The sequence below is a fragment of the Mugil cephalus genome, chromosome 18 (genome assembly GCF_022458985.1).
Source record: "Mugil cephalus isolate CIBA_MC_2020 chromosome 18, CIBA_Mcephalus_1.1, whole genome shotgun sequence".
In the NCBI taxonomy this organism is placed as follows: Eukaryota; Metazoa; Chordata; class Actinopteri; order Mugiliformes; family Mugilidae; genus Mugil; species Mugil cephalus.
In genome coordinates, this window is record NC_061787.1 from 4,214,980 (window position 1) to 4,227,204 (window position 12,225).

At 42.1% G+C, this 12,225-nt stretch overlaps 1 protein-coding gene across 2 annotated transcripts; it reads right to left on the reverse strand.

The window, feature by feature from the left end:
- Positions 1–85: 85 nt before the first annotated feature.
- On the reverse strand, positions 86–12,097 carry LOC124995510 (pyruvate dehydrogenase (acetyl-transferring) kinase isozyme 3, mitochondrial). Of its 2 annotated transcripts, none has more exons than XM_047567899.1 (12): positions 11,754–12,097; positions 9,902–10,043; positions 9,700–9,771; positions 8,864–9,048; positions 8,682–8,771; positions 6,712–6,789; positions 6,417–6,493; positions 6,205–6,306; positions 6,014–6,121; positions 4,679–4,792; positions 3,008–3,128; positions 86–605 (listed from the first exon to the last, which is right to left on the reverse strand). In XM_047567899.1, the coding sequence occupies exons 1-12, from the start codon at positions 11,854–11,856 to the stop codon at positions 574–576; spliced, it is 1,224 nt and encodes a 407-aa protein (XP_047423855.1). In that variant the 5' UTR covers positions 11,857–12,097; the 3' UTR covers positions 86–573. The 2 variants fall into 2 exon arrangements, with proteins under 2 accessions (XP_047423855.1, XP_047423856.1); XM_047567900.1 differs by lacking the exon at positions 11,754–12,097 and adding an exon at positions 10,739–10,907.
- Between the last annotated feature and the right edge of the window lie 128 nt (positions 12,098–12,225).

Sequence of the window (12,225 nt, forward strand, 5' to 3'; positions counted from 1 at the left end):
TGTTATTTTTTAATTAAACGGCTTAACATGTAAATAAAATGTATAACAAAATGAGAATTAAAAGTCTCTTATTACAGCATATAAATAGATGGATCACAAACGACAGCAGTTTTCTTTATTGATCTCATGCTGGATCACTTTTTTTTTTTTGTACTAGCGTAGTATCTCTACAGCGCCACATAGAGGATCATACCAATGTGTTGTTTAAGCTGGATTTACAGTAGAATGGAAAACACACACAGAGCACGTCCACACTGGCTGCGTATACACATTATTATATATGTGGTATTTTCTAAAATACTTGCAGTACAACGAGACAAGTCTTTTACAGGTAAGGTTGGTTCAACCGGAAGTGATGATAGAAGATCCTCTGGCCTCTACAGAAAAAAAGAAGGAACTGGTTGTGAAAGAGCCGAAGTGCGCGGAGAGTCCACGCGTCGCCCTACACGTCGCCCGCTAACCTATAAACACAGCGCTTCTTTTACATCGGGTCTGTCACCGAGTAGTGAGACCGGCAGGTTATGAGAGGCTTTGGCAGTGATGGAATCCTACAGCGGGGAATCCCACACTTTCTCAATTCTTCTTTCCTTTCACATCAGGTGAAGCTGGAGGAGACGAGAAAAGGAAAAGACTGTTTGAATTCCCAGTTTCCCAAGTTTGGTTTTTCCTTCAGTAGAATCAAGCGCTGACCTGATCACAATCAAGAGAGATCTGAAAGGATTATGGGCCGGATCTATTAAAATCCCAAATTACGTGGACTAATTTGCGTGCGCAACCTGGGATTTTGCGTGTGGGGTGGAACTGCGGTTTGCAGATGGTTTGCTAAGACTGATTGCGTAAAGTGACAGCGGCCGTATGTAAATGAGGGTTTTGGCGCTATTGGTGTTCACCTTTGAGACCGCAAGCGCAAAACGACTCCGGATAAAGTGCCGTTACATGGAAGGTGTCAGCTGAAGAAGCAAATAAACACATTAAGGAGTTAGAGCAAAAAAACAAACATCTGACTATAATTAGAAAAGAGGCCCACACAACAGAATAATCATTGTAGATCAAGGTGGGTTCGAATGAAACACGCAAATTACTTATAGGATACATCTGATCCGTTTGGATATTTACAGAAGAAAATAAGAATGTGCTTCACGGGGGAATGTTTAGTTGCAAAATTAAGATGAATTCCTCCTCAACAACAACAACATCCATGTGTGCGCAATTACGCGCAGGATAAACCGTTTGCACGTCCTTTTGAGACGTGTTAAGTATAGACGCGGTTTCTCTGAGCAAAATTGCTCTCAGGTTTAAAAAAATCACTTTGCGTGTGCTAAATCAATATATTTGTATTTCTCCTCCCTGCACACGCAAAATTGCGTATTGCATAATCGTTGCGGCGCTATTTTGCACCTTTGAGAGGCGCAACCTTTACCGCGCGCTGTTAGTAGTAATCAGTTTTGTATGGGAAGTTTTTTTGCACACGTTTTTATACCCGCAAACCTTTAGTAGATCTGGCCTTATTTGTGTTTAAAATAAAAACACACACCGAGTTAGTGGAGTGCACTAAACGGTGTCTAAGTGTGATCCACGTGACAAAAACTGACGGTGGTGGTTTAACCACGATTCACGTCAGCTGTGTGTGCGCAGGACTTCTTCTTGTATAAATAAGCTTTTTAGAAAAGAAAAAAAAAACATGAAAAACTTAGCAAAAATTAAAGGAAAGTAGAGCATAATTCTGAAAAAACAACAGTGATGAGAACAGTGTCTTTGTTGCTGCATAAAATCATTTAAACCCTTTCAGGTATCAGCTTGTTGGTCATTTTAGCCATTAAAAAACACACAGGCTTCGTTCAAACCCAGAGGACAGCCGCGGGTTAGTAGAAGCCAGACTGGGTGGATAACTGGTCCGAGTTGTGAGTTTTTTTTTTTTTTTTCATCCACCTCTGCAGAATGAAATGAAGAAACAGTCATGATGCAATCCTACTTCTTCCATAGTCACTGTTATCTGCAACAGGTCCTTCCTTTCCTTTAGTGTGAGGATTTGAAGATCGTGCTGGTTTGGTTAAAGCTACTTCACAGACAGCGCTTGCTTGCATGCTGGCAGTTAATAGACGATTGTTGTCAGGACACAGCTGGATGCCCGCAGGTAGATAGACCTGATGAGGGTTAGTACCGTCTGCAAATGGTCTGTACGCACTGTGGGCGGCTGGTTAACCTCTTAGAGTAAAGCAGCAAGAGATGCACAACTTTATAATATTCTCCCTTCTTCAAGTCGCAGCCGAGTTAAAATATATCCTACGTTTCCATAAATAAGGCTTTATCTCTTCAAACGTGAAATAATAAATCTAGATCTGTGAAAATTAGACGGAACGCTTCCTCTATTTCACTTTCCCACGCTGCAAACAGAGTGCAATCAAAATGGCGACGACACACAGGCCCAATTGTGCGTTCAGTCAAAAGTGTCTCCCAAAGGAAGGAAATGAAACCTCCTCCTCTTCCCATTCGCTCTGAAACTAACCCCCCCGTAGACTCTGCTTGTGTGCCAACCAGCAGTGCACGGGGCTATTCGGCCACAGGGTGCCTGCTCAGCAAAGACGAGGCAGCAAAAACCGGCCGAGGCAGAGGGAGAGATCACAGCGATGCAGGGAGTTTGAGGAAATAACGTTTGTAAAGATCCACCAAAATAACCAGTGATTCATGAATGAGGTTAAACGAGTTTGGAAGAGGTTCATTTTGAACTCCATCTTTGGAGAGCCAGTGGTAACGCCACTACAATAAAAGCTACGCTGATGAAGGTCGTTGCCATTGGGTACAGATTCAAGTCGAGGTCTTCCACCTTTCTCCACCCACTGGAATGTAAAAGCAGGTCTGATCCCAACGGCAACATTTCATCGTACATGCTGTACACAGACTGCAGGCTTTTTTCTTTTCTCTTTTCTTTTTTTTTTTTTGGCTCCCAGCGGAGGGCTTCGCTATCGTGCCGGGCAGAGTTATCTGTTGGCTTTGTATTTGGACTTGCTGGCATCGCGTGGCTCTTTGCTGGGGTTGCTCCAGTCGTCCGCCTCGGGGCTCGTCTTGTAATGCCGCCACGCCGACTTGTTGAAGACGGGCAGGCGCTCGAAGGACTCGCTGGACAGGGCCTTAAAAGGACCAGACACGACATGAGAATCACATTCGCCAAGAGTCAGATAAGACAGAGAATAAGATAAGACAGGAAAGGACAAGTCCAGACGAGATAAGATAAGATTTGCTGAAACAGGATATGTATGTGGTAAATACGAGTTATATAAAAATGGTGTGTTAAGTATTGAGCAACTATATGGTAGAATATATACTTTAAACATTATGAATGCTGGTGCCTCTAGAGCCAGGAGGCCATGGTGTTAGCCTAGCCTAGCCTAGCATAGCCATGTTTCCACTGCTAATGTTCAGCTAAGCTAATCGTCTTCCGGCTTAATCGCACTGTGACATATTTTGGTCACAAAAGTGAAAGACTGATACCGCTCTCAAGTTTAGCCTCTTGTAAATGAAACTATCACTATTAGCTTAGCTTAGCATATTAGGGTGACCAGATTTGAGTTTGTAAAAAAAAGAGGACGCTTCAGCGGGAGAAACGCAAAACACAAATTTGATGTAAACATTTGCTTGTGGCTCTAGAGCAGGGGTGTCAAACATAAGGCCCGGGGGCCAAAACTGGCCCACCAGAGGTTCCAATCTGGCCCGTGGGATGAATTTGCAAAAACAGCTGAACATATTCACTAATATGAAAAATTGCACTTGCACCTTGCACTTCATAAGAAATTTACATGTACTTGTACTTCTTTACATTAAAGTAAAGGGAAACATTAGGAGTTGTCATCATTTACAAGTTAATAAGCTATTGTGTTACTGGTCTGGCCCCCGAGAGATCGAAGTGTGTGAGTGTGGCCCCTTAACTAAAATGAGTTTGACACCTTTGCTCTAGAGGAACGAAATCCTGGACAAGTTTGAAATAGTTTCAGAGTTTGACACATTTTTAGGTCTCAAAAAGAGGACACGTCTGGGAAAAGGTATGTTCATGATCCATGGGAAACAAGCTAGCTTGGATCTGTCTTAAATTAGCTAAATTAGCACCATGGATGCTAGCTCCTAGCCCAAACAGAGAGGACTACTACCATCGGGAAGCTAGTTAGCTAGCTCGGGCTTGTGGATTGGTCAGTAACTGGCTAAAAGTATAACCTTAAAGGAGGGACGTAAAGATGAGTCATAAACATTTGTATAATCTTCCAGGAAATGACACTAAAATACAAACAAATACATCTATATACTCTGATACAGGTGATATAGTGTAGACTAGTGATTTTCAACCACTGTACTGCAGGAAATTATTGAATTTCACATAAATTTACTGCAAATAATTAGTCTTGGTTCGTCTATGGCAGAAGGTAGATAATTAACCCGTCTATCTACCTACTAGAAAAGAAAAAGCACTCAATCCAAACTGGGCCTTGGAGAAAGTTCTGACCCAGATGAAGGTCCTAATATGAGTAGTGGATCATTATTAGTTATAGTTTTTATTTGGTGGCGTGGGATTTTTCTAATGCCAAATATGTGCCACGGCTCAAGAAGGTTTGGGAAACACTGCTGTAGACAATAATACGGGTGATACGTTTGATTCCTTATTTCTTGGGGACGTCTGAGCTAATTTCACCTTCAGATAGATGACAGCATCCGTTCCCACTCCCTCCATGGAGTAGAGTTTCAGATCTCCCTGGAAGTATCGAGCATAGAGTCTGGAAATGGGTAAACCGTAGCCAAAACCAGCCTGCAAGAGGAAGGAACATAAAAATTAATTAGGTTCCTAAATGCCACAAGTCCACGTATAACAATAACTCATTCAACTCGGCTTCGTATTGTTTCTTTTTAAAGTGATTCTTTTTTTGCATAAATATTTCGTAAATGAATGAATGCTTGATTTTGAAAATGAGAAAACACATTTTCAGTAATTAAACATATTCACAGACAAAAGAAAATAAATCATGTCAATAAAGTATTTTGCACGTACTACTGCTTCACTATCTACAACTTATAATCTTAGCGATTATATTACATTCCACACTGTTTATACAGAATGTGTTTACACAGAGTATGACTGTGACATCACAACACGTGGAGGTCGCCATGGTTACGGCCACTGAGTGGCAAAAAGTGACAGTTGAACACGGAGATTAGCAGCATTAGTTTGAATCATTGGCTTTAACAGCGTCTAAATTGTAAAATTAATTTAAAAAATGGTGAAGAGCTGTTGTGTGATTGACTGAACTAACAGATTTGAAAATTAGTTACATATATTTTTTTATGTTTTTACAGATAATCTGCCAAAGAAAAGAGAAGTAAATGTTTCGCTGCATTAGAAGAAACAACTGGAATCCAGACACAGAAACCTGGTGTTGTGGTTCACATTTAGTGTCAGATAATATTAATTTATGCTGTATTTTTTTGATGAAGTCAAACCTTAAGTTACTTCTTAAGTTACGTTCTGGACGTTCAGATAAGTTTGTGGATGTTGTTGTTTTGGTGTAGTTACGAGTGACAGTAACTAGTTCAGTTCCAACAAGGAATAACAATAAAACAATAAACGTAATATTTGTGATCACTCCTCGTCATCAGTAAAGCTCTTAGCGTTAGCATCTTTTATTTAGCTACATTTATCATAACTGAAATGAACTGAAACTGAGGCTAATTCACTTTTCCAAATCATTACTAGTTCATACGGATCATTGTCGAGTCCAATTGTCCTTAATTTGATCCGATAATCCACATTATTTCCCGCTCTCTCTGTGTTTACTGCTACATTTCAACATGTTTTTCTCACTCAGGCAGCAGTGACGTCAATGCTCAGCCTCTACTCCTTCAAAATGTTTATATTCTCGTCTAATTCCGCACTACTGTGATACGTGGGGTAAATAAACAGCCTCTCATTACTGAGAGGCACTTTGGTCACCATGATCAATACTGACGTAATTTTATGAGTGTGTGCGTTTACCAGAGGCACGGCTCCCGGCTCCAGGCTCGGCGTCGGCGCGGTGGAGTACATGTAGTTAAACAGACGGTCAATCTTCCGCAGAGGAACTCCTCCTCCTCTGTCGCTGATCTAAAGATAGAAAAAAGATCAGACCCGCAAAAAAAAGCTCCAGCGCCACTAAACGTTGCTATAATGATGCGCGCACAATTTACCTTCACGGAGAGATCCTCTTTACCCAGAGTGACTTTGGCCTTCACTGGAGGTAATCCCTCTTTGCTGTTCTCGTGAAGTTCCACCGTCGCTCTCATTGAATTCTGCAAACCCAGAGTCCGTTAAGTCAGATCGGCAGGCGCCTTTATAGAATTAGAGTCGCATTAAAGTTTCATGTTTCATTACAGTCAAAAGATCAACGAGGCCTGCTCACCTTAAAGAGCTCGAACAACATGTGGAACAGATGAGAGGGCACATACACCGCCTGGATGGGCTTCTTAGGAGCCTTCACTGGGAGAGGAATGCCAGATTAAACACCCACAGACAAAGCTTTTGAAGTTAATCACATGGTGAACGCTGTAATTGTTACAAGACTAAGTTTAGACTCTCCCAAACTGCAAGCAGCCGGTTTTCAGTTGGGCAAAGACAAAAGTTTCCACTGAAGAAACTTAAGAAAGAAACGCTGTGTTATATTAGATTGAGGTTGGATCGTTGCATAAATCTCTTACTGTTAAACTCTTCGATCTTGAGCTCGGGAGCAGCCAAGTAGTACTTCTCGCACAACATCTTGGCAGTGTCGTAGGCATCTGACGGAAGAGGAAAGAGCACGCTGAACATTTCTGATCTCCTGTTACAGGTGGAAAATGTAGCTTTTTTTTTTGTCCATCGTCGGGTCACAGACAGTGCAGCGCGCTAATGGAACTCCTTTTAAAGCTATCATTATGTAAACATGCCATTTTCGGGTTTGATTAATAACACTGCTGAGAGCAAACCGGGTTGGGATGTAAAGCGTGAGAACGAGCAGCAAGAAAAAGGTCACGAAATATTTTCCCCACAACAAAAACTGTTCAAACTCTGACGTGAAACATTTGAGCGCAAGCTAACCTGAGCAAATAGACTCTGTTTACCGTATGGATGACTTATACACCCACATATGTACTTTGCTAGGCAGATTTGTGAGATAATAAAATCACATTCATTCATTTTATGCTTCTTTTATGTTGTGTGCAGACCATTCGTCATCCAGTTAAGAACTACCAGCAGCCATGTGTGCCTTAGTATTTGAGTTTTTCCTCACAAAGATGGCAAGAATCATGTAACTGTGCAGTTCGCTGCATGCTTGCTGGTTTTCAAAGCTCCCAAGACTGGGATTTGTTTTTGTTTCTGCCCGTTTCAAATACTTTCTGAGGATGACTTCTCGTGTCCACGTATGTTTTGGTCATTGCATTTTCCGTTCAGAAACAGACATTAAAAAAAAAAAAGAAAAAAAATGAATGGTTATTTGATTTCCATTTTAAAATTCAAAAGTTAAAACTAAAATTCAAGGCATTTTTCCTCATCAGGGTTGAGGAGGGATCAACAAATCATTAAGAACTATAAAAAATAAGCATAGTCTTTCAACCGGAAGTGGTTTTTGGAAGAAAAAAAATGGCGGGGATTATTTCACTCAATATTATAATAAAGTCACCAATATGTAACAAAATATAACAAAATCATCGCTGTGCAAAAGCAGAATTGAAAATAATGAAGTCCAACGTCCTCAATCGGGTACTGATTGCGAGCTTCTCACTATATGACACGAAATTTCAGGTCATATTAAACTAGAAAACCTTCAACTGTAAAAATTTGATGAGGTTTTGCACCTTGACCGCTTTTGTCACGTGATCGGCTGCGGACGCTATCATGGTTTTACACAAACTAGTGTCTGGTTAGGAGAATAAAAGTTTAAATGAAGCAGAATGAGCGGACACAGACCTAAAAACTTTTATTTTCAGGAGGTTAAAAAAGGGTAGAGTTTAATTTTCTGTTTCTGAAAACAAAAAATAAAATCGTTAGACAGAAAAAAAGGCGTCTGGTTTTTTTTTCATATTGTGCGACAGGAAGTTGGCGTTTTCAAAGTAAGAGCACGCAAGAGGACGGTGCTGTGTAACGGAAGATGATGGATATGGATCAGTACGTTGTTTTATGTCTCAGGGAAGAGGACGTGACTGCAGGAAAACAAAGCCGCACATTTCAGGTAAAAGCTAAAAATAACTACATTAAATCACGGAAATGTTAGCTACTAGCAAACATTACTCTGATACGCGTGCAGAGATTTCTGCAGATGACAAGTTTCGTCATAATTTACGTCAAAGACATTTTAGCCTGGGGTAGCTAGGGAAACCACATGCGGAAATTATATATTTAGGCGCTACCTGTAATAACAGAGTACCGTCCTGGTATGTGCTCTTATTTTGAAAGGGCAACTTCCTGTCGCACAATATGAAAAAAACGGCACCTTTTTGTTTCTGTCTAGTTTTATTTATCCATTGTCAACGCTGATGCGGTGAATTTCGGTTTTAATTTTTTAATTTTAAAATGAAAATCAAATAACCATTCACTTTATTGTTTTTTTTTTTTGTTTTTGTTTTTTTTTGTTTTTTAACAATTTTAATGACCCTCCCTTCGTGTGAGACTTTGAAATAATTCCTGAACTCACCTCTGACCACTTCAGACACGTTGCAGGTGGGATCGATGCTTCCTATGTGTTTCGGATGAGCCGGGTTGGTGTCGTTGCCGAACAGGAGAGCTGGACACAAACACACAGGGACACGGAGACACTTAGCTGCAGAGACGCGTCGGCGCCACTTGTTATCCACATGCACTCGAAATGAGACTCACTGTGCTGGTTGATGAGCATGCGGAAAGAGATGCGGTTGGTGTAGAAGCGGTCGAGGAAATACTGGATGTTGCTGCTGATGAAGGGGTCGAAGCCGAACTTCTCCTTGTACTCGATGACCCCCTGAGCCATGGTGGGAACCACGTCGTTGTGACGGTTACGGATCTCGATCAGGAGCTCCAGGAAACTGAAGATTTAATTTAGAAACGATGATCCCCTCTCCCAACTCTCACATGGACATTATATTACATTATACCGTGTATTATATTTTCATACCATCCCTCTTTACTCCAGCCACTTCATGTATATTGTTATGTCATGTTTTCCTTTTCATTTTAGTCTTTTTTGTATATACAGGTTATATTTTTTGTATATATATGTTATTTTTTTATTCTGCTTTTTAAATTTGCACATTTTGTTTACATTTTTTTCTACAGCTGCTGCACCGTAGGCCTCTGAGATATATATTTTCCTGTATGTGTTTGGCACACAATCTACAAATGAAAGGGATGAATTTAAATTTCAATCCAACATTTCTTTTACATTTTGGAGTCGTGCAAAAATGCAGAGTGAGGTCGAGTGCCGGCAAGTCTGGGAAACTCGTTCTCAGTCTGTGTTTATCAGTCGTACGTGTCTGATTAAGAGACGACCATTGTTATGGTATAAATACACAGCGTTACCTTATCAGTCAACGCGGATCTTTGTGTTCTAAGGGGATTAGCTGTAGTGGAAGAGTGACTCGAGACATAATGACATAAAACCAGCATACAACGGTCAGATAAAGCTGTAATCACCGTGCTTTTTATTAGCTTTTATCGTGAAGGCCATATCCACTCACTCATTCAGCGCGTGAGGATCCTCCGGCTTCCTGTTCTCATAGTCGAGCAGCTCGACGAAGCTCTGCATGTACCTAATCAAACAAAACGTAAAAAAGGTCAAACGGCAACGTCTGAACCGCGCCTCTCAACAATGCAACGCGTGCAAATCTTATCGGCTTGGCAGCCGCGCAGTGAAAACCGGAACGTCAGGAAGCGCCTCACCACTTCTGGACCAGTCTGACGGAGGGCTGGCTGAGCAGGTTGTCGGGCAGCAGGTTGACTTCTCTCATGGTGTTTGCCAGACGCACGGGCAGCTCCTTACGGAGGAACATGTAGGATGTCTTCTCGCAGGCATTGTCCCGGCCTGGAAAAAAGAAAAAGAAAGAAAAGACTATTTGGAAAGGTCATATTTTAGATGCACCACTGGAGCTGGTCCAGGCCGGAAGATTAGATTAAACTTTATTGTCATGACACATGCAGTTTAGCATCTAACCAGAAGTGCATGCGGCATAAATAACGTTGTATATAAACTGTAGAATGATTGATTGAGGTGGTTTGAACCCGTGACCTTTTTACTCCAGTACAACCTCAATTTAAAGTATCACACCGCAGCCGGTTTTCAGTATCCAACCTTTAACATGACACCGCAACGCGCCTCGCTCTCTGGCCGAGGCCGTGCCGTCCCTCCTCCGCCACAGTTAGCCTGCACGGTTTATGCAAAACTCTACGAGGAAATCATAAATCCCCACTAGCGCAGGGGTAATTAGAGATTCGTGTTTTAAAATAAAAGGCGCCGGTAAATGCGCAACCCATTTTTTTTTTTTTTTTCTCATGTGTGTGCTGCGTGTGAGGAGGAAACACAAGTCTGCAGCTTTCGGCTTTCTTCTCCAGGAACAATACTCAACACGACAAGACACCGATAGTGTTGCAGGAAACCCATTGTGTTGTGTTGCCCCACGTGTGACCTCCAGCCGAGGAGGGATGATCTTATTGTGTCGGTTTAATGTAGTGCAGCTGAAAAAACTGAGCGAGACACTTGACTCAACAGTCTTAGTTCACCCTGAGTCAGCACTATAAGAGAAGAGGGCATGTTAATTGCGAAAAAACGGGAACGCTCGGGTGACCCGTGCTCCCTCTGAGTCAGGACAAAAACACCGTGTGCACCCTCGTCTTCTGGCCCGAGACACTGACGGAGACGAGGTCCTCGCCGCACAACAACAAGTGTCGCGCACTTCCTGCAGCGCACGTCCAAGTCCACAGCTGTGAGGTCAGATGACGTAACGCGCAAGACCGGGTTTAATCAGACGTGGATTAAGAAAACGCAGCTACGAGGCGCAATTAATCAGGGACCACGTGAGCGTCGGGTCGCACGGGGAGGATGATGACACGTCTTGCACCTTGCAAAGAATTTCTTTTTACTCGAAAGAGTTTACTTTCTTAATTTCCTTCCTCTTCTTTTGCGCACTTAAAAAAAAGTCTTTGCGCAAAAGACGCTAATCTGGAGCTAATAATAGGTTTAGTGTCACTAAACTAAAAAATGAGTCCGACACCCCCGATTTAATGTTTCACAGATGGCGTGTCGAGGGTGAATCAATGTTGAGCAATCCCCCATGGCATACGTGCTCAATGAGCAGACCTCCTGTACGCTTTGGAGCTGCATGGCATGGCATGGCACGGCACGGCATGGCACGATAAACATGTTTACATGGTAAACAAACCTGCAAGAGAAAGGTGGTGTTTGTCACCCACAGACAAAAACAGATCACATGACGCTGCTGCTGCTTGTTGTTGTTGTTGTTGTTGTTGTTCCGTCACGGGCGAGACACTTTACTATGAAGCTTATTTCAAATGTCACATGTGACCAAGTCTTATGTGTCATGAGAGCTGCACAGATCAGTTCTATTTATAACAAGCGGGGCCTTGTATGATGACACTTGGAATCCACAGGTACACTAAATGAAACGTAATAATAATAATGCTTATAATAATAATAAAACAGCGGAGGGCCCCTGTCTGCATGTTCTGTCTGCCTTCCGTAATTTGCAAGTCATTCATTGAAGAAGAATTAACTCACCAAAATCCAGAAACTGCTTGATGGACAGCGGGGAAGGCGAGAACCTGGAGTAGAACTCGATTTTGGGGTTGGCGTTTTTCAGCAGAGACGCCAGGATCCTCATCTTGAAAGTTTAATGACGATGGCCAAAAGAGGGGAAGAGAGAGTCAGAAGAAGAAAAAACACGAAGGTCTCATCATCCCCGTGGCCGTGGGCCGTGGACCGTCCACATTCCCGCAGTCCGCGGTGGACACGACGCGACGCCACGGATAAATGTCCATAAGGGTTTTACACGACAGGACGCAAACGCTCGGTCCTGAATGCGGCTTCCTGGCTCGACATTTCTGCACATTATTAAGAGCGAGCGGAATAAAATCTCAATTTCCTGCGATATGATTTCACAATAAAACGCCATAAACGAGACGTGTTTGTTTAAGGTAAATAGCGATTTAGTACTTTATGTTATGAATAATTTATTTTCAGTTTGCCCATA